This window comes from Physella acuta, unplaced genomic scaffold, assembly GCF_028476545.2.
Source record: "Physella acuta isolate Inbredline_101_S28 unplaced genomic scaffold, ASM2847654v3 ptg001542l, whole genome shotgun sequence".
Taxonomy (NCBI): domain Eukaryota; kingdom Metazoa; phylum Mollusca; class Gastropoda; family Physidae; genus Physella; species Physella acuta.
Window position 1 is genome coordinate 123,625 of NW_026733057.1, and position 21,557 is coordinate 145,181.

A 21,557-nucleotide genomic window follows, 5' to 3' on the forward strand; every position below is an offset into this window, starting at 1 on the left:
ACCCCACCACCACCACCCCAGTGTTAGACATAATGACACCCCACCACCACCAACACCACCAGTTAGTCACATGACACCCCGCCACCCCAGTGAAAGACATAGTGACACCCCATCACCCCAGTGAAAGACATAGTGACACCCCATCACCACCACCAGTTTAGTCAAATGGCACCCCGCCACCACCAACAGTGTTAGACATAGTGACACCCACCACCCCAGTGTTAGACATAATGACACCCCACAACACCACCAGTTAGTCACATGACACCCCGCCACCAGCAGAAAGATGTTAGAGCTGTGAGTGTTTGTGTTCCCCAGAAAACAAGACCTGCGTGAGTTGAAGCTGCTCCAGAAACAAGAGAACAAGCAGATCACTGACCTGTCCTACAAGAACCACCTGGCTCTGGAGGCCAAGGAGAAGAAGTTTGACACAGACAGTGCTGTAAGTTGCTCGGCTTTCTTCTAGCTTTGGTACTGCCTGCAGTCTCTAGTTTGATCTGAGGGCCCCTTTAAAGCTATTCTACATGGAGTCCCTGCTTATATACTGTTTTAACTTCACACTTGTTCCCCATAACTTGTCCTCTTTAGCTTATTAGAAGTTTGTCTGTTTGCTGTCTGACAGCCCTAGCAACTAAAGTTTGTCTGTTTGCTGTCTGACAGCCCTAGCAACTAAAGTTTGTCTGTTGGACAGCCCTAGCAACTAGAGTTTGTCTGTTGGACAGCCCTAGCAACTAAAGTTTGTCTGTTTGTCTGTTGGACAGCCCTAGCAACTAAAGTTTGTCTGTTGGACAGCCCTAGCAACTAAAGTTTGTTTGTCTGTCTGACAGCCCTAGCAACTAAAGTTTGTTTGTCTGTCTGACAGCCCTAGCAACTAAAGTTTGTCTGTTTGTCTGTCTAACAGAACCTGAAGAAAACCTTTGACCAGGATCTAGACATGTTGATCAAGCAGCAGAAACAGCTGATAGAGAAGGCGGAGTGGAACCAACAAAATGACATGAAGAATGCTGCTAAAAAACTCAAGGCAGAGCAGGTCTAGTAGCTCCAATTGCTCCTAACTGTTAACTTAGTCAGATGATTAACTTGGTCAGAGGATTGTTAACTTGGTCAGATGATTGTTAACTTGGTCAGATGATTGTTAACTTGGTCAGATGATTGTTAACTTGGTCAGATGATTGTTAACTTGGTCAGATGATTGTTAACTTGGTCAGATGATTGTTAACTTGGTCAGATGATTGTTAACTTGCTCAGATGATTGTTAACTTGGTCAGATGATTGTTAACTTGGTCAGATGTTTGTTAACTTGGTCAGATGATTGTTAACTTGGTCAGATGATTGTTAACTTGGTCAGATGATTAACTTGGTCAGATGATTGTTAACTTGGTCAGATGATTGTTAACTTGGTCAGATGATTGTTAACTTGGTCAGATGATTGTTAACTTGGTCAGATGATTGTTAACTTGGTCAGATGATTGTTAACTTAGTCAGATGATTGTTAACTTGGTCAGATGATTGTTAACTTGGTCAGATCATTGTTAACTTGGTAAGATGATTGTTAACTTGGTCAGATGATTGTTAACTTGGTCAGATGATTAACTTGGTCAGATGATTGTTAACTTGGTCAGATGATTGTTAACTTGGTCAGATGATTGTTAACTTGGTCAGATGATTGTTAACTTGGTCAGATGATTGTTAACTTGGTCAGATGATTGTTAACTTGGTCAGATGATTGTTAACTTGGTCAGATGATTGTTAACTTGGTCAGATGATTGTTAACTTGGTCAAACCTGTCATCAGATGGTTTATAACTGTCTGTTTTAGTAAGGTACATTAAGAGCTAAAGATGTTGAGTTTGTATAAAACTCCACTGATTTGTATAGAGCTAAAGATGTTGTATAAAACGCCACTGATTTGTACAGAGCTAAAGATGTATAAAACGCCACTGATTTGTACAGAGCTAAAGATGTTGTATAAAACCCCACTGATTTGTATACCTTGTCTAAAACAGGACAAAGAGCTGAAGATGTTCAGAGAGAAACAGAAGCAGGAGATGAAGCTGCTGAAGCAAGAGCTGGACATGTTGCCTCGGGACAACAAGAAGGAAACAGCTCAGAAGATGAGGGAGTCCAAACAGATTGAGATGGAGGAGAAGGTAGCTCTCTCACAGGGGTCAGGTCTGGCTCTCACACAGGGGTCAGGTCTGGCTCTCACACAGGGGTCTGGTCTGGGTCTCACACAGGGGTCTGGTCTGGCTCACACACGGGTCTGGCTCTCACACACGGGTCTGGCTCTCATACAGGGGTCTGGCTCTCACACAGGGGTCTGGCTCTCACACAGGGGTCTGGCTCTCACACAGGGGTCTGGCTCTCACACACGGGTCAGGTCTGGCTCTCACACAGGGGTCTGGCTCTCATACACGGGTCTGGTCTGGCTCTCATACACGGGTCAGGTCTGGCTCTCACACAGGGGTCAGGTCTGGCTCTCACACAGGGGTCAGGTCTGGCTCTCACACAGGGGTCTGGCTCTCACACAGGGGTCAGGTCTGGCTCTCACACACGGGTCTGGCTCTCACACAGGGGTCTGGCTCTCATACACGGGTCTGGTCTGGCTCTCATACACGGGTCAGGTCTGGCTCTCACACAGGGGTCAGGTCTGGCTCTCACACAGGGGTCAGGTCTGGCTCTCACACAGGGGTCAGGTCTGGCTCTCACACAGGGGTCTGGCTCTCATACACGGGTCTGGTCTGGCTCTCATACACGGGTCAGGTCTGGCTCTCACACAGGGGTCAGGTCTGGCTCTCACACAGGGGTCAGGTCTGGCTCTCACACAGGGGTCTGGCTCTCACACATGGGTCAGGTCTCGCTCTCACACAGGGGTCAGGTCTGGCTCTCGCACAGGGGTCAGGTCTGGCTCTCACACAGGGGTCTGGTCTGGCTCTCACACTTGTCAGGTCTGGCTCTCACACAGGGGTCAGGTCTGGCTCTCACACAGGGGTCAGGTCTGGCTCTCACACAGGGGTCAGGTCTGGCTCTCACACAGGGGTCAGGTCTGGCTCTCACACAGGGGTCAGGTCTGGCTCTCACACAGGGGTCAGGTCTGGCTCTCACAGGGGTCAGGTCTGGCTCACCCAGGGGCCTGTCTGGTTGCTATACACAGATAATGGTAGGGGTAGTTTTTAATAGTACTATACCTGTCCAAGCTGTGCTAAAGAATATTATTTTGTTTCAGGAGCGTTTGTTCATGGAAAATCAAAATGAGAGAATGGAAAAACACATGCGTCAACTGGCGGACCAACACAGGCAGAAGATAGCCATGTTAGAGAGCCAGTGTCTGCAGCAAAAACAGCAGCTCTATAGAAGTGAGTTTCCTTTTTCTCAACACTTTTCTTGAGTTTTTCATTGAAGAATGTCCTGAGATGAAGCACTTAAAATACACTACTTAGTCATAGGAACCCAAAAGGTTCTGACAAACAGTTTGCTGTTTCAGTCCTAGCACTCTGACAAACAGTTTGCTGTTTCAGTCCTAGCATTCTGACAAACAGTTTGCTGTTTCAGTCCTAGCACTCTGACAAGCAGTTTGCTGTTTCAGTCCTAGCACTCTGACAAACAGTTTGCTGTTTCAGTCCTAGCATTCTGACAAACAGTTTGCTGTTTCAGTCCTAGCATTCTGACAAACAGTTTGCTGTTTCAGTCCTAGCATTCTGACAAACAGTTTGCTGTTTCAGTCCTAGCATTCTGACAAACAGTTTGCTGTTTCAATCCTAGCACTCTGACAAACAGTTTGCTGTTTCAGTCCTAGCATTCTGACAAACAGTTTGCTGTCTCAGTCCTAGCATTCTGTCAGTTTGCTGTTTCAGTCCTAGCATTCTGTCAGTTTGCTGTTTCAGTCCTAGCATTCTGACAAACAGTTTGCTGTTTCAGTCCTAGCATTCTGACAAACAGTTTGCTGTTTCAATCCTAGCACTCTGACAAACAGTTTGCTGTTTCAGTTCTAGCATTCTGACAAACAGTTTGCTGTTTCAGTTCTAGCATTCTGACAAACAGTTTGCTGTTTCAGTTCTAGCATTCTGACAAACAGTTTGCTGTTTCAATCCTAGCATTCTGACAAACAGTTTGCTGTAACAATCGTAGCGTTGAGTCAGCTAAAATTGTAAAATGTGTGTGCAGGTCGTGAAGCCAACATTTGGGAGATGGAGAAAAGCCAGCTCCATGAGAGACATCAGCTGATGAAGACTCAGCTTAAGGACATGTTTTTTGTCAAACGTCACCAGATGCTCACCAGACATCAGAAGGTACGCACTTTTTTTTTTGTACGCATGGTGCTGTACACACCATTTTGTTTCTGTACACATGTTACTGTATGTGGTGGGGGGAATTTGCTTGCTTTTCTTATTATTCTATTATTACTTTCCTTATTAAATACGACGTTTTACCAGTCTCCACACATATAGTTTACTATTGTGCATTCAATGAAACTCGAAGATCAGCTTGATACACAACATTTAATTATTATACATCTAATGATTGAATATAATAGGATTCACGCTACAACACAATATACATTAGTTGCCTACCCTACAGGTTAATGTTCTCTACACTATTCTCACTACACTGTTTCCTAGCTCTACTCTTATCTACGTCCTTTCTCTACAACGTCTCAACCCTCGACTGTCCCCAACCCCTAACTGTTCTCACTTCTTTGTCATCTTCTCACCACCCAGCCTGGCTTCCATGTCCCCGACTTAACCCCTCCCGTACAATAGCGTGGCTTTCCTCACATTTACATTCGCGGTCAGTTGGGGTAGAACGCCGGTCACGGTCAGGCTACTGGTACTGTCTCCTATTCGGCCACGGTCAGTCCTGGTTCAGGTGAGAGGGGAAATAACTTGCTCGCATCAACAATGACTCAGCAACAACATCTCCCCTCTTCGCCCCTGCCATGACCCGTTTAGTCTCATCGCGTGTGTCGTCAAACCTACGCCTGCAATCTACGTTTAATCTATACCATCACACTGTACACACCATTTTGTTTTTGTAACCATGCAAGTGTTTTTGTGATATTGCTGTAGACACATTTGTGGCTGCTCTAAGCAGCATTAGAGTTGTAGTATCCTCTGTATTGTTGCCCTGTGTAGGAAATGGAAAACCTGAAGCGCTACAACCAAACCAAGGAGGATGAGATGATGAACAGGCATGCACTAGAGAGACGCAGGTTGCCCAAAATTCTCAAAAGTGAGGCCAAGACTCGGGCACAGATGTTCAAACAGAGTCTCAGGCTGAGCACCATAGGGACACCTGAGGATGACAAGGTCAAGATCAAACAGGTAACTTGGTTCTGACAGATATGGGCAGTTGGGGGGGGGGGGTTGTCCACTTGGCTGCTTGATGTTTGTGAGTGTCCAATAGTTGAAAGGTCACTCTAGTGTTGAGACTTTTGTACTAAATTGTTTGACAGTTTGAAGAAAGTGAGAAGAAAAGAATGAAGTCTGAGCAGATGAGGCAGGAAGAGAAACACAAGAGACAGCTCAAGGCACTGCAGGACAAGAATGATGCAGCGGTCAAAGAGTTGGAGCAGTTACAGGCAAGACCTAACCCATAGCCTAGTCAATGACCTGACATGTTGCCCTGATTGTGACATAGTCTTGACTTAATACTCAGCCTTGACCTTGCACATAACCTTGACCTGACACAGCCTTGACCTGACACATAGCCTTGACCTGACATATAACATTGACCTGACACATAACCTTGACCGGACACACATCCTTGACCTGACACATAGCCTTGACCTGACATATAACCTTGACCTGACACATAACCTCACCTGACACACAGCCTTGACCTGACACATAACCTTGACCTGACATACAACCTTTACCCGACACACAACCTTGACCTGACACATAACCTTGACCTGACACATAGCCTTTAATTTAAAAAAAAATCCCTCATGGCAACGTGCAGGATGAAAGTTTAAAAAAAATTATTCTTGTCATTGTTTCAACTTGTCTTTCAGGCTGAAAAACGTAAAATGTTGATGGAACAAGAGACCCAGAAGATCAAAGAATTAGATGACCAGTTTAATGCTGACATGACTCAGTGGAAAGCCATGCTCATCCCTCGCAAACAGGTCAGTTGAAAGAATGGCTGTTGAACCATATACTGACATATGTGCCCATGGTCGCCAGAGAATTTAGCGTGTATGCATCAGAAGCAGGAAATCATAAGTTTTATTTACGTTCTTGTTTTATCATTAGGTGAATGTTTGGTTTGTCAAGGGTTTGATGAATGTTTGGTTTGTTAAGGGTTTGATGAATGTTTTGTTTGTCAAGGGTTTGATGAATGTTTTGTTTGTCAAGGGTTTGATGAATGTTTTGTTTGTTAAGGGTTTGATGAATGTTTTGTTTGTGGTTTGATGAATGTTTGGTTTGTCAAGGGTTTGATGAATGTTTTGTTTGTCAAGGGTTTGATGAATGTTTTGTTTGTGGTTTGATGAATGTTTTGTTGGTCAAGGGTTTGATGAATGTTTTGTTTGTCAAGGGTTTGATGAATGTTTTGTTTGTCAAGGGTTTGATGAATGTTTTGTTTGTGGATTGATGAATGTTTTGTTTGTCAAGGGTTTGATGAATGTTTTGTTGGTAAGGGTTTGATGAATGTTTTGTTTGTCAAGGGTTTGATGAATGTTTGGTTTGTCAAGGGTTTGATGAATGTTTTGTTTGTCAAGGGTTTGATGAATGTTTGGTTTGTCAAGGGTTTGATGAATGTTTTGTTGGTAAGGGTTTGATGAATGTTTGGTTTGTCAAGGGTTTGATGAATGTTTTGTTTGATGAATGTTTTGTTTGATGAATGTTTTCTATCTCCAGGCTCTTGAAGAACAGTTCCAGCGAGAGACAGAAGAGCAGCAATCTTTCTACGCGGATGTAGTCTCAGGAGATGCTGGCATACCTTCATTGCCTAGCATTCGCTCCAACCCGTCAACCATTCGGAGTAAAGGTCGCGGGGAGGGGTCAAACTACTCGCGTCACTCAACAGTTATATAAGAGGAGCTTATTTTAATGTCTACTGTAAATAGATTGGAAATATTTGTACCGGCTTGTTCCATTCAGGGTTTGTTAGACATCTCTCGTTCCTGAACTATTTATTTCTATTGGGCTTACAATCAAGTGATAGCTGGCTGTGGGGCTTAGAGCATTGAAGGATAAGTGCCCTTATAAAGCTGGACCTGAGCATCTCCTTGTTGCACTTTGATAAGACCTATACATATTTCATAGCAAATTTACAAGTTTTCTTCTTGTATGTCAAGTTTTGTTCTACTTAATAGTTGACTAGAACACAGGTTTGACCTGTGGTAGGGCAAGTTGTCTCCCATTGTGTGCCCTGTGTGAGCTACCAAACCCCCACTGGTGTGTCAGCTCCATTTGGTAGGTCCAGGTCAATCACTTATATTGATGCATTTTAAATTTGATATTTCTCATTCAATCAACACTTTTAAAATGTGATTTTTTTTAACATGTCATGGTGTGATGTGTGACATCTGACACTGTCATGTTACTGACACTGTCATGTTGCTGACACTGTCATGTTACTGACACTGTCATGTTACTGACACTGTCATGTTGCTGAGAGTGTCAGGCTATGACAGTGGAGGTTGTCATATTTTATGGTTGATGTGGTATTGTGCTGTCTTGGTGTCATTTTTATTTATATACAATTCATTACACACATTGGCATTGTCAAACTCATTTCATTTTAAATAGTCTTTCATTTGATGCTGTTTTTGTCTGTAGATTTACTCCTCAAATGAGCATTTTTTACTATGTATTCTTTAAGAAATTCACTTAGTATTTTTAGAAAACCATTACACTAAAAGTTGGATCAGTTGTAGTCCTTGGCACCCTTTCTCAAGACTTTGTGCACTGTATTATAAGTGTCTTGGTTGTTACTGCAGTGTCCCACACTATTAGTGAGAGGCCCACACAGTGTCCCACACACCATTAATGATGAGAGGCCCACACAGTGTCCCACACACCATTAATGATGAGAGGCCCACACAGTGTCCCACACCATTAATGATGAGAGGTCCACACACCATTAATGATGAGAGGCTCACACAGTGTCCCACACACCAGTAATGATGAGTGACCCACACAGTGGCACTCACACCAGTAATGATGAGTGGCCCACACAGTGGCACTCACACCAGTAATGATGAGTGGCCCACACAGTGTCACTTACACCATTAATGATGTGAGGCCCACACACCAGTAATGATGAGAGGCCCACACAGTCTCCCACACACCAGTAATGATGAGAGTTGGGTGTCCCCTAGTTTTGACTCCCCCCAGACCAGTGGTTGCTTTAGCTATGATAGTAGTGTAGTGCACATCTTGCCAAAGGTTTGGATGAGTGGATAGCAGTTTGTTTTAGTTGCTGCCATATACAGCTCTACATACCATATATATGTAACCATGTGTCTTTAGCTTTGATTTACTCTAGCTTTTTGTGTAAGTTGTGTCTGGTGAGGTGAAGGTCATGTGTACATATGATAATGATATTACCAGTGATGAAGCATCATCAAGACATTCCCATTCTAGCTGTGTGTCAGGGTAGTGTGTGTGTCCCATTTGTTCTCTACTGTGCCAAGAGAAGTTAATGCCCTAGCAAGAATCAAATTTTGTGTTTTTTTATCTGACTGTACACGTTGATTAATACGGCTTCCAGGATATTTTTACATCATTCATTATTTGTCTGAATTTATTGATGACTTGTATTTTGATACCCAATGTTTCATTTTAAAGACTAGTTCTAATGACACTGGCAACTGAATTAGACTAGTTCTAATGACACTGACAACTGAATTAGACTAGTTCTAATGACACTGACATTAGAGTGAAAACAGTCTGATGTTTGTAGACATGTAGCTACAGTCAGGTGTGCAGCTTTCCATTACCTGCTCCATGTCTTACAGTCACAGCTGTCTGACCAGCTGGCTGACCATAGCTGTCAGGCCCAAATTCTGGACCAGAACAGCTGGCTGACCAAAGCTGACAGAGGCCCAAATTCTGGACCAGACCAGCTGGCTGACCAAAGCTGACAGAGGCCCAAATTCTGGACCAGACCAGCTGGCTGACCAAAGCTGACAGAGGCCCAAATTCTGGACCAGACCAGCTGGCTGACCAAAGCTGACAGAGGCCCAAATTCTGGACCAGACCAGCTGGCTGACCAAAGCTGACAGAGGCCCAAATTCTGGACCAGACCAGCTGGCTGACCAAAGCTGACAGAGGCCCAAATTCTGGACCAGACCAGCTGGCTGACCAAAGCTGTCTGACCAGCTGGCTGACCAAAGCTGACAGAGGCCCAAATTCTGGACCAGACCAGCTGGCTGACCAAAGCTGTCTGACCAGCTGGCTGACCAAAGCTGACAGAGGCCCAAATTCTGGACCAGACCAGCTGGCTGACCAAAGCTGTCTGACCAGCTGGCTGACCAAAGCTGACAAGAGGCCCAAATTCTGGACCAGACCAGCTGGCTGACCAAAGCTGACAGAGGCCCAAATTCTGGACCAGACCAGCTGGCTGACCAAAGCTGACAGAGGCCCATCCTTTGCGAGTTGTCCGAATCAAAAGTTTGGGGAAATTTGATAAAATAAAACATACTAGATCTGCTTATTATAAAAGATGTTAAAATGGTTCACTTACTCAGTATTATTTGTGCAACACTACATTGAATTAAAATGCTAGTGTACCTTTTTTTTTCCTGAAATATAACTACGTTTCTGCTGGGATGAATTCTGGGATTTATGTCAATTTTTTTGTCCTAACATGAAAAAGGAAACATGTTTTCTGTCAAAATAAACCATGTAATTTTTGTTGTTGTAATGTATTGAGTCAGCATCATGTTTGAATGACAGGTGTCTGGACCACAGTCATAATACACAAGGCACATTTGGCTAGCACATGCTGCTAAATCTGGCCACACACTTGCTTTCTTCTCACACAAACTGAACTTTTGGAATTGATACAATTCTGGAGTTGTTTTAGACATGTACAATTATTATAAAACTTTTCACTTCTTGTAACTGGATCAGTAAAAATATATTTATTTTCATCAAGTCTTGCTTGTTTGTTGATTTTGTGTGTGCCTATTGTGGTGTATTTTATAGGATCTGTCCTGTTAGTAATATTTTTATATTTATTAAAAAACTTTATAATGTTAAGAAGACTAAAACATCAAGTGAACAAAAGTAAAAGTGACTATTACTATTTGTAGGTTACTTAATATAGTATTAGCAGTTTTCAATTAAGACATTTAATTTTATAAATTTAATTATTTATTATATAACACATTGCATTGTCATCGTAGCTAGTTTTTAAATTTGAAATAAACCAGTTTGGAAGAAGTGGGTAAAACTTTTTTCTCTAATTTCGTTGTCAAAATTTTACCCCTAGATCTATATGCGCAATTGAAAGGTTCAAGATGTAAACAAAAAAATTCGAATATTATTATAGTTTTTTTAGTATAATAGTTTTTTTTTAAAGGAGGACGATTGAACTTTGAGAGTTCCAGTGAGTGAGGAAAGGTAGGCCTAGCCCGTTCTCATTTTGTGGTGATTTTAGGGGGGTGGGGGTGGGAAGGGGAGTGATTAACGTTCGCTCAAGGCTTTCATACAGCACACCCTGGGACAGTAGTGTGGGCAAACCCGTGCCCCGACAAATGTGATCATAGAAATATAGCGCTGGCATTGGCATTGTTTAAATATAAAGAACCCAGTTTTAAAAAACAAGGTCACGCGGCAGCGGCAACGTGCGGGACGGACACTCTAGTAAGCTAATAAAAATAGATCCCTAGAAGTCGACTTAATATTATAAGAGAACAAAGCAATCCCACAAGCGTTTTTCCTTTTAAAAAAATACTAATATTTTTAATCAGTATTTGAAAAGACCAAGATCTCTGAGATGTAGAATCTAGGTAACTTTGAAAGATTTTATAGCCTTTACAAATGGCATCAAAGGGAAACCACTGGCATTGCTTAATAAATTAGGTCACTTGTAAAAATTTTTATTTAGCAACCAGTAGCGTCAAAATGGCGGATGATGACAAAATACTCCAAGATTTACAAGCAGATCTGCAAAGGGCTAAGTCATTAGATCAGCATTTGTCAACTTTAGCGCGCCAAGGGAATGATAAGGTATATCAAGATCTAGAATCTAAATCGAAAGCTGTTCTATTTTTTTGTTTGTATTCCAAATAATATAAAGATAAAGGTTGGTTCCTGTTTTAAATTTAATCTAGCTAGAATCTAGAATTCTAGAGCCTAGTTAGTTAGTAGAAGACACTAGAAGTAGAATGTCGGAATGCCTAGATTCTTGATCTATTTTCTAGACTAGAGCAGAGTGACTCTAGAGCTAGCGCCATTCTTATACATTTAGTATGATTTAGTTTCTTAACTTTTATCTGATATCTTACCCATTTGGCATTTAGTTAGTTTCTTAACTTTTATCTGATGAGTCTGATATCTTACATATTTTTAGTTTCTTAACTTGTAATCTGAGATATTATACATTTAGTTTCTTAACATTTTATCTGAGATCTTACATTTAGTTTCATTACTTTTTGTCTGTGGACATCTGCATTGAATTTCTTTACTCTTTGCCATTGTGTTTTGAAAAAACTGACTTTAAAAATCTGTATTTTAATACACAGCTGGTTCAAGAATTTCTTACAGACAATGTCAGAATACAAATATCTGGTCCGTTAGCCAAGTCTTCGCAACTTTATGTTGGTAGGTATTTTTATGGTGGTGGTAGCTTTATAGTGGTAGGTAACTTTATGGTGGTAGTACCTTTATAGTGGTAGGTAGCTTTATTGTGGTGTTAGCTTTATTGTGGTGGTAGCTTTATTGTGGTGGTAGCTTTATTGTGGTGGTAGCTTTATTGTGGTGGTAGCTTTATTGTGGTAGGTAGCTTTATGGTGGTAGCTTTATGGCAGTAGGTAGCTTTATAGTGGTAGGTAGCTTTATGGTGGTAGTAGCTTTATGGCAGTAGGTAGCTTTATAGTGGTAGGTAGCTTTATGGTGGTAGTAGCTTTATGGTGGTAGGTAGCTTTATAGTGGTAGGTAGCTTTATGGTGGTAGTAGCTTTATGGCAGTAGGTAGCTTTATTGTGGTGGTAGCTTTATTGTGGTGGTAGCTTTATTGTGGTAGGTAGCTTTATAGTGGTAGGTAGCTTTATGGTGGTAGTAGCTTTATGGCAGTAGGTAGCTTTATTGTGGTGGTAGCTTTATTGTGGTGGTAGCTTTATTGTGGTGGTAGCTTTATTGTGGTGGTAGCTTTATTGTGGTGGTAGCTTTATTGTGGTGGTAGCTTTATGGTGGTAGTAGCTTTATGGTGGTAGGTAGCTTTATGGTGGTAGGTAGCTTTATTGTGGTGGTAGCTTTATTGTGGTGGTAGCTTTATTGTGGTAGGTAGCTTTATGGTGGTAGTAGCTTTATAGTGGTAGGTAGCTTTATGGGGGCAGTAGCTTTATAGTGGTAGGTAGCTTTATGGCGGCAGTAGCTTAAAGTGGTAGGTAGCTTTATGGCGGCATAAGCTTTATTGTGGTAGGTAGCTTTTAGGTATTAGCTTTAAATAGTTAAGTTCACACTTTGCTTAATTTATTTACTAAAAAAATGTATTGTAGCTTTGTTTCTATTGTTTGTAAAAATAAAACAATTTGCGACTCTCATTAATAACATTACTAATACCAGTAATTTCCATTGACAGCTTGTTTTTGGGGCATCAAAGATACTGTACAGAAGCTTCTGGAACTTGGTACAAGTAAGTTGGTTTGATAGATTGGTTTAAGAAGAATGTCATTGTCCTGTCGCCTAAAGTGATATAAATTCTATTTTGTTTGGGGGAAGGGGGTGGGGCAAAGAGATGCCTGGAAGAAACTCTGGATCCAAAGATTAATTAAAACTGACAAGAACAGAGGCGTAGCGACCCCTCCCGGCGCCCGGGGACAAACTTTCGATTTGGCACCCCCCCCCCTATATTTTTTATATTTATAATTTCAAAATAGCAGGTAAAATGAGCTTATTTTGGCGCCCCTAGGGTCGGCGCCCGAGGACATATGTACCCCCCTGCCCCCCGGTCGCTACGCCTCTGGACAAGAAGCCTTGTTTTAGGTGTATTTACATTCCATTACTTGTTTCTTTTATAAATATCGAATTTTACAACTTATTTAAGGGTACTGGTATTTATTACAAATATAAATTTACAACCTACATCAATGTTTTTATTTTTTATATATTGGAATGCCTTTAAAAAATATAGCTTTTTTATTTTCACCATAAAATCATGAAATAATTATAGTTATCTTGTATGTAATGTCAATTATATAACTTGGTTCAATTATAAGAATAGATAAACTTGAAAACACTGTCTTACTATGATTAAGAAAGGATTAAAAACAATATAAGAAGCCAACTTTTAATCAAGACATTCTGAAAGGGAAGTAACTCAGAATACATTGAGACACGAATATTTTCTGCAGTTAATGTTCATGAATTTGTTACTAGATCCAAATTTTCAAAACAGTTCAACACTGTGGACCCCACTTCATGCTGCTGCATTTCAGGAACATGGTCCGGTAGGTGGGTTGTGTGGGTCAGATGGGTTGTGTGGGTCAGATGGGTTGTGTGGGTCAGATGGGTTGTGTGGGTCAGGTGGGTCAGATGGGTTGTGTGGGTCAGGTGGGTTGTGTGGGTCAGGTGGGTTGTGTGGGTCAGGTGGGTTGTGTGGGTCAGATGGGTTGTGTGGGTCAGATGGGTTGTGTGGGTCAGATGGGTTGTGTGGGTCAGGTGGGTTGTGTAGGTCAGGTGGGTTGTGTGGGTCAGGTGGGTTGTGTGGGTCAGGTGGGTTGTGTGGGTTGTGTGGGTCTGGTGGGTTGTGTAGGTCAGGTGGGTCAGATGGGTTGTGTGGGTCAGGTGGGTTGTGTAGGTCAGGTGGGTCAGATGGGTTGTGTGGGTCAGGTGGGTTGTGTAGGTCAGGTGGGTCAGATGGGTTGTGTGGGTCAGGTGGGTTGTGTGGGTCAGGTGGGTTGTGTGGGTTGTGTGGGTCTGGTGGGTTGTATGGGTTGTGTGGGTTGTGTGGGTCAGGTGGGTTGTGTGGGTCTGGTGGGTTGTGTGGGTTGTGTGGGTCTGGTGGGTTGTGTGGGTCAGGTGGGTCAGATGGGTTGTGTGGGTTGTGTGGGTCAGGTGGGTCAGATGGGTTGTGTGGGTCAGGTGGGTTGTGTAGGTCAGGTGGGTCAGATGGGTTGTGTGGGTCAGGTGGCTTGTGTGGGTCAGGTGGGTTGTGTGGGTTGTGTGGGTCAGGTGGGTTGTGTGGGTCAGGTGGGTTGTGTGGGTCAGATGGGTTGTGTGGGTTGTGTGGGTCAGGTGGGTTGTGTGGGTCAGGTGGGTTGTGTGGGTTGTGTGGGTCAGGTGGGTTGTGTGGGTTGTGTGGGTCAGGTGGGTTGTGTGGGTCAGGTGGGTCAGGTGGGTTGTGTGGGTCAGATGGGTTGTGTGGGTCAGGTGGGTTGTGTGGGTTGTGTGGGTCAGGTGGGTTGTGTGGGTCAGGTGGGTTGTGTGGGTTGTGTGGGTCAGGTGGGTTGTGTGGGTCAGGTGGGTCAGGTGGGTTGTGTGGGTCAGATGGGTTGTGTGGGTTGTGTGGGTCAGGTGGGTTGTGTGGGTCAGGTGGGTTGTGTGGGTTGTGTGGGTCAGGTGGGTTGTGTGGGTCAGGTGGGTCAGGTGGGTCAGATGGGTTGTGTGGGTTGTGTGGGTCAGGTGGGTTGTGTGGGTCAGGTGGGTTGTGTGGGTTGTGTGGGTCAGGTGGGTTGTGTGGGTCAGGTGGGTTGTGTGGGTTGTGTGGGTCAGGTGGGTTGTGTGGGTCAGGTGGGTCAGGTGGGTTGTGTGGGTCAGATGGGTTGTGTGGGTCAGGTGCGTTGTGTGGGTCAGATAAATTGTGTGGGTCAGGTGGGTTGTGTGGGTTGTGTGGGTCTGGTGGGTTGTATGGGTTGTGTGGGTCAGGTGGGTTGTGTGGGTCTGGTGGGTTGTGTGGGTTGTGTGGGTCAGGTGGGTTGTGTGGGTTGTATGGGTTGTGTGGGTTGTGTGGGTCAGGTGGGTTGTGTGGGTCAGGTGGGTTGTGTGGGTCTGGTGGGTTGTGTGGGTTGTGTGGGTCTGGTGGGTTGTGTGGGTCAGGTGGGTTGTGTGGGTCAGGTGGGTTGTGTGGGTCTGGTGGGTTGTATGGGTTGTGTGGGTTGTGTGGGTCAGGTGGGTTGTGTGGGTTGTGTGGGTCTGGTGGGTTGTATGGGTTGTGTGGGTCAGGTGGGTTGTGTGGGTCTGGTGGGTTGTGTGGGTTGTGTGGGTCAGGTGGGTTGTGTGGGTCTGGTGGGTTGTATGGGTTGTGTGGGTCAGGTGGGTTGTGTGGGTCAGGTGGGTTGTGTGGGTCTGGTGGGTTGTGTGGGTTGTGTGGGTCAGGTGGGTTGTGTGGGTCAGGTGGGTTGTGTGGGTTGTGTGGGTCAGGTGGGTTGTGTGGGTCTGGTGGGTTGTATGGGTTGTGTGGGTTGTGTGGGTCAGGTGGGTTGTGTGGGTCAGGTGGGTTGTGTGGGTCTGGTGGGTTGTGTGGGTTGTGTGGGTCAGGTGGGTTGTGTGGGTCTGGTGGGTTGTATGGGTTGTGTGGGTTGTGTGGGTCAGGTGGGTTGTGTGGGTCTGGTGGGTTGTGTGGGTCAGGTGGGTTGTGTGGGTTGTGTGGGTCAGGTGGGTTGTGTGGGTCAGATGGGTTGTGTGGGTCAGATGGGTTGTGTGGGTCAGGTGGGTTGTGTGGGTTGTGTGGGTCAGGTGGGTTGTGTGGGTCAGGTGGGTTGTGTGGGTCAGATGGGTTGTGTGGGTCAGATGGGTTGTGTGGGTCAGGTGGGTTGTGTGGGTCAGATGGGTTGTGTGGGTCAGGTGGGTTGTGTGGGTCTGGTGGGTTGTGTGGGTCAGGTGGGTTGTATGGGTTGTGTGGGTTGTGTGGGTCAGGTGGGTTGTGTGGGTCTGGTGGGTTGTGTGGGTCTGGTGGGTTGTGTGGGTCAGGTGGGTTGTGTGGGTCAGATGGGTTGTGTGGGTCAGGTGGGTTGTGTGGGTCAGATGGGTTGTGTGGGTCAGGTGGGTTGTGTGGGTTGTGTGGGTCAGATGGGTTGTGTGGGTCAGGTGGGTTGTGTGGGTCAGGTGGGTTGTGTGGGTCAGGTGGGTTGTGTGGGTCAGGTGGGTTGTGTGGGTCAGATGGGTTGTGTGGGTCAGATGGGTTGTGTGGGTCAGGTGGGTTGTGTGGGTTGTGTGGGTCAGATGGGTTGTGTGGGTCAGGTGGGTTGTGTGGGTCAGGTGGGTTGTGTGGGTCTGGTGGGTTGTGTGGGTTGTGTGGGTCTGGTGGGTTGTGTGGGTCAGGTGGGTCAGATGGGTTGTGTGGGTCAGGTGGGTTGTGTGGGTCAGATGGGTTGTGTGGGTCAGATGGGTTGTGTGGGTCAGATGGGTTGTGTGGGTCAGGTGGGTTGTGTGGGTCAGATGGGTTGTGTGGGTCAGATGGGTTGTGTGGGTCAGGTGGGTTGTGTGGGTCAGGTGGGTTGTTGTAGTTGGCTGAATGATTGACATTGTAATTTCTGTAATTTGTGTCAAGTTTGCTGTTTGTTATTGCTGTGTTTATTCTACAGGTTGTTATGTGTTTGTTGTGTTTATTCTAAAGGTTGTTATGTGTTTGTTGTGTTTCTTCTAAAGGTTGTTATGTTATTGTTGTGTTTATTCTAAAGGTTGTTATGTTATTGTTGTGTTTATTCTAAAGGTTGTTATGTTATTGTTGTGTTTATTCTAAAGGTTATTATGTTATTGTTGTGTTTATTCTAAAGGTTGTTATGTTATTGTTGTGTTTATTCTAAAGGTTGTTATGTTATTGTTGTGTTTATTCTAAAGGTTGTTATATTATTGTTGTGTTTATTCTAAAGGTTGTTATGTTATTGTTGTGTTTATTCTAAAGGTTGTTATATTATTGTTGTGTTTATTCTAAAGGTTGTTATGTTATTGTTGTGTTTATTCTAAAGGTTGTTATGTTATTGTTGTGTTTATTCTAAAGGTTGTTATGTTATTGTTGTGTTTATTCTAAAGGTTGTTATGTTATTGTTGTGTTTATTCTAAAGGTTGTTATGTTATTGTTGTGTTTATTCTAAAGGTTGTTATGTTATTGTTGTGTTTATTCTAAAGGTTGTTATGTTATTGTTGTGTTTATTCTAAAGGTTGTTATGTTATTGTTGTGTTTATTCTAAAGGTTGTTATGTTATTGTTGTGTTTATTCTAAAGGTTGTTATGTTATTGTTGTGTTTATTCTAAAGGTTGTTATGTTATTGTTGGAATATGGAGCTGAGGCTGAGATTCCAGATGCTGAAAACAGGTCAGTTCAGCTGTGTGTCCTCTCAGTTGTGTGTCCTCTCAGTTGTGTGTCCTCTCAGTTGTGTGTCCTCTCAGTTGTGTGTCCTCTCAGTTATGTGTCCTCTCACTTGTGTGTCCTCTCACTTGTGTGTCCTCTCACTTGTGTGTCCTCTCACTTGTGTGTCCTCTCACTTGTGTGTCCTCTCACTTGTGTGTCCTCTCACTTGTTTGTCCCCTCACTTGTGTGTCCTCTCACTTGTGTGTCCTCTCGCTTGTGTGTCCTATCAGTTGTGTGTCCTCTCAGTTGTGTGTCCTCTCACTTGTGTGTCCTCTCACTTGTGTGTCCTCTCAGTTGTGTGTCCTGTCAGTTGTGTGTCCTCTCACTTGTGTGTCCTCTCAGTTGTGTGTCCTCTCAGTTGTGTGTCCTCTCAGTTGTGTGTCCTCTCAGTTGTGTGTCCTCTCAGTTGTGTGTCCTCTCAGTTGTGTGTCCTCTCAGTTGTGTGTCCTCTCACCTGTGTCCTCTCACTTGTTTGTTGTGTAGCCTCACAGTGTGATATGTTTTACTGAGTATGATGTTCCCACAATAGAACCTGTCTAATGATAATTTAAGCTTCACCAGTGCCAGATAATTGCCTGTTTTATCTCTGGCACCAACAGAACAGCTGCCCAATTCGCCTCAGCTTCTGATGTAATCTGGCCACTTTTTGCCGCACTGAACATCCCCCGCACCCCACGCAGTGAGCTGGTGGAGAGGAATATTTTACGACCAGTAAGTCTGTACATTGAGACAAATTCTTTTGATGCCATCATGTGTCTTGATGTGTGTTGATGTGTGTGTGTTTAGCATGAGTTCATCTATGTAAATGTAGAACATCATCTGTACTGAAGATTTTCTCATTTCATGACTAGAATTTATATTTACCCTTGGTTTAAAAGATGTTGTCATTTTTAACGCTTAAAATTTATCTTTGGCTTAAAACTGTAAACCATTCTTGTAGGGTTCTGGAATGATGCAGACAAAGAGCCCAAGCTTAGGAATAAATATAGTAGGACCATTTCTTTCTAGATTAATTAGGTTCATTTACAAGGATTTTAAATGATATAAGTAATATAGCAGGACCATTTATTATTTATTTATATAATAATTAGGTATATTTAGACATTTTTAAAAATGATGTTGTGGTGAGCAATAAATTCTAAATCACATAGTGTTTGCACAACATACGTGAGTACAGGTGTGTTAACATTTGTTTGAAGTGAGTTGACAACACACCTGTTTGATGTGAGTTGACAACACATGTTTACGTTTGTGTTAACATCTGTTTGATGTGAGTTGACAACACATGTTTGATGTGAGTTGAAAACACATGTTTGATGTGAGTTGACAACACCTGTTTGATGTGAGTTGACAACACACCTGTTTGATGTGAGTTGAAAACACATGTTTGATGTGAGTTGACAACACACCTGTTTGATGTGAGTTGACAACACACCTGTTTGATGTGAGTTGACAACACATGTTTGATGTGAGTTGACAACACCTGTTTGATGTGAGTTGACAACACACCTGTTTGATGTGAGTTGACAACACACCTGTTTGATGTGAGTTGACAACACACCTGTTTGATGTGAGTTGACAATACATGTTTGATGTGAGTTGACAACACATGTTTGATGTGAGTTGACAACACATGTTTGATGTGAGTTGACAACACATGTTTGATGTGAGTTGACAACACCTGTTTGATGTGAGTTGACAACACACCTGTTTGATGTGAGTTGACAACACACCTGTACACACGTCAGCTGAGACAACACACCTGTTTGATGTAAGGTCTATTGCCAGGTTGGCTACAAGCCCAGCCCCCGCAGTGAAGAGAGGGCGTACTTCGCTGCTGTGTCTGGTGATGTCCTGGCCAATCAGGAGGATGAGATGGGACCACCTGACACCCGTACACAGCCCAATTATTCCATCTGGAAATAGAACTGGCCTCGGAGACATCAAATGACTCCAGCGGTTGATGTCAGTGATGTGGCATGCAGGATTGGTGTCATACAGCAGTGGTGTCATGTGGCATTGGTGTCATACAGCAGTGGTGTCATGTGGCATTGGTGTCATACAGCAGTGGTGTCATGTGGCATTGGTGTCATACAGCAGTGGTGTCATGTGGCATTGGTGTCATACAGCAGTGGTGTCATGTGGCATTGGTGTCATACAGCAGTGGTGTCATGTGGTAGTGGTGTCATGTGGCAGTGGTGTCATCCAGCATTTGGTGTCATCCAGCATTTGGTGTCATCCAGCATTTGGTGTCATGTGGCATTGTTGTGACACAAGAACTGTCTGTCCTACAGGACTTGTAGACAGATCCGGCAACTGTCCTACAGGACTTGTAGACAGATCCGGCAACTGTCCTGGTCCTATACAGCCATGAGAAAAACTTGCTAAAAATAGATTGTGATGTCAGCCCATGCTAGATACAACACATTACAAGACAAGTTTGGACAAATGGCTGAAAGTTTTGTTGTACACTTGCTGGTGTGGGGGAGTCGCCCAGTGGAACAGGTTTTGTTTTCAAGTTTTTCAAGGAATATAAAATAAGAAAATATTTTCAAATTTGGTACTGATTTGGTTTTGTTTTCAAGTTTTTCAAGGAATATAAAATAAGAAAATATTTTCAAATTTGGTACTGATTTGGTTTTGTTTTCAAGTTTTTCAAGGAATATAAAATAAGAAAATATTTTCAAATTTGGTACTGATTTGGTTTTGTTTTCAAGTTTTTCAAGGAATATAAAATAAGAAAATATTTTCAAATTTGGTACTGATTTGGTTTTGTTTTCAAGTTTTTCAAGGAATATAAAATAAGAAAATATTTTCAAATTTGGTACTGATTTGGTTTTGTTTTCAAGTTTTTCAAGGAATATAAAATAAGAAAATATTTTCAAATTTGGTACTGATTTGGTTTTGTTTTCAAGTTTTTCAAGGAATATAAAATAAGAAAATATTTTCAAATTTGGTACTGATTTGGTTTTGTTTTCAAGTTTTTCAAGGAATATAAAATAAGAAAATATTTTCAAATTTGGTACTGATTTGGTTTTGTTTTCAAGTTTTTCAAGGAATATAAAATAAGAAAATATTTTCAAATTTGGTACTGATTTGGTTTTGTTTTCAAGTTTTTCAAGGAATATAAAATAAGAAAATATTTTCAAATTTGGTACTGATTTGGTTTTGTTTTCAAGTTTTTCAAGGAATATAAAATAAGAAAATATTTTCAAATTTGGTACTGATTTGGTTTTGTTTTCAAGTTTTTCAAGGAATATAAAATAAGAAAATATTTTCAAATTTGGTACTGATTTGGTTTTGTTTTCAAGTTTTTCAAGGAATATAAAATAAGAAAATATTTTCAAATTTGGTACTGATTTGGTTTTGTTTTCAAGTTTTTCAAGGAATATAAAATAAGAAAATATTTTCAAATTTGGTACTGATTTGGTTTTGTTTTCAAGTTTTTCAAGGAATATAAAATAAGAAAATATTTTCAAATTTGGTACTGATTTGGTTTTGTTTTCAAGTTTTTCAAGGAATATAAAATAAGAAAATATTTTCAAATTTGGTACTGATTTGGTTTTGTTTTCAAGTTTTTCAAGGAATATAAAATAAGAAAATATTTTCAAATTTGGTACTGATTTGGTTTTGTTTTCAAGTTTTTCAAGGAATATAAAATAAGAAAATATTTTCAAATTTGGTACTGATTTGGTTTTGTTTTCAAGTTTTTCAAGGAATATAAAATAAGAAAATATTTTCAAATTTGGTACTGATTTGGTTTTGTTTTCAAGTTTTTCAAGGAATATAAAATAAGAAAATATTTTCAAATTTGGTACTGATTTGGTTTTGTTTTGAGAACACAAATTCTGTAGGTTGTCAGGCAACTTTTAACATTTGTGTTGTCAGTTGACTGGGTCAGTGGTTTAGGTCAGGGGGTCAGCTAACTGCATGATTCAGGGGGTCAGGTGTACTGCATGATTCAGGGGTACTGCATGTTTCAGGGGGTCAGGGGTACTGCATGATTCAGGGGGTCAGGGGTACTGCATGATTCAGGGGGTCAGGGGTACTGCATGATTCAGGGGGTCAGGGGTACTGCTTGATTCAGGGGGTC

At 42.5% G+C, this 21,557-nt stretch overlaps 2 protein-coding genes across 2 annotated transcripts in view; both read left to right on the forward strand.

Annotated features, from left to right (window-relative positions):
- LOC131928761 (serine/threonine-protein kinase 10) overlaps positions 1-10,106 on the forward strand; it is a 29,487-nt gene extending 19,381 nt beyond the window's left edge. The window contains exons 14-22 of the mRNA XM_059284878.1: positions 319-442; positions 902-1,030; positions 2,006-2,149; positions 3,226-3,355; positions 4,164-4,288; positions 5,132-5,320; positions 5,452-5,577; positions 6,013-6,126; positions 6,860-10,106. Coding sequence (XP_059140861.1) covers positions 319-442; positions 902-1,030; positions 2,006-2,149; positions 3,226-3,355; positions 4,164-4,288; positions 5,132-5,320; positions 5,452-5,577; positions 6,013-6,126; positions 6,860-7,036 — 1,258 coding nt within the window. The 3' untranslated portion in view covers positions 7,037-10,106. The remainder of the gene's footprint in view (positions 1-318; positions 443-901; positions 1,031-2,005; positions 2,150-3,225; positions 3,356-4,163; positions 4,289-5,131; positions 5,321-5,451; positions 5,578-6,012; positions 6,127-6,859) is intronic.
- A 949-nt stretch (positions 10,107-11,055) lies between these two features.
- LOC131928759 (ankyrin repeat and SOCS box protein 11) lies at positions 11,056-21,268 on the forward strand. Its single transcript, XM_059284877.1, has 8 exons — positions 11,056-11,182; positions 11,698-11,776; positions 12,755-12,808; positions 13,552-13,622; positions 17,370-17,428; positions 18,064-18,175; positions 18,405-18,452; positions 19,253-21,268. Exons 1-8 carry the CDS (start codon positions 11,078-11,080, stop codon positions 19,388-19,390), a joined length of 666 nt encoding a protein of 221 aa, XP_059140860.1. The 5' UTR covers positions 11,056-11,077; the 3' UTR covers positions 19,391-21,268.
- The last annotated feature ends 289 nt before the right edge of the window (positions 21,269-21,557 follow it).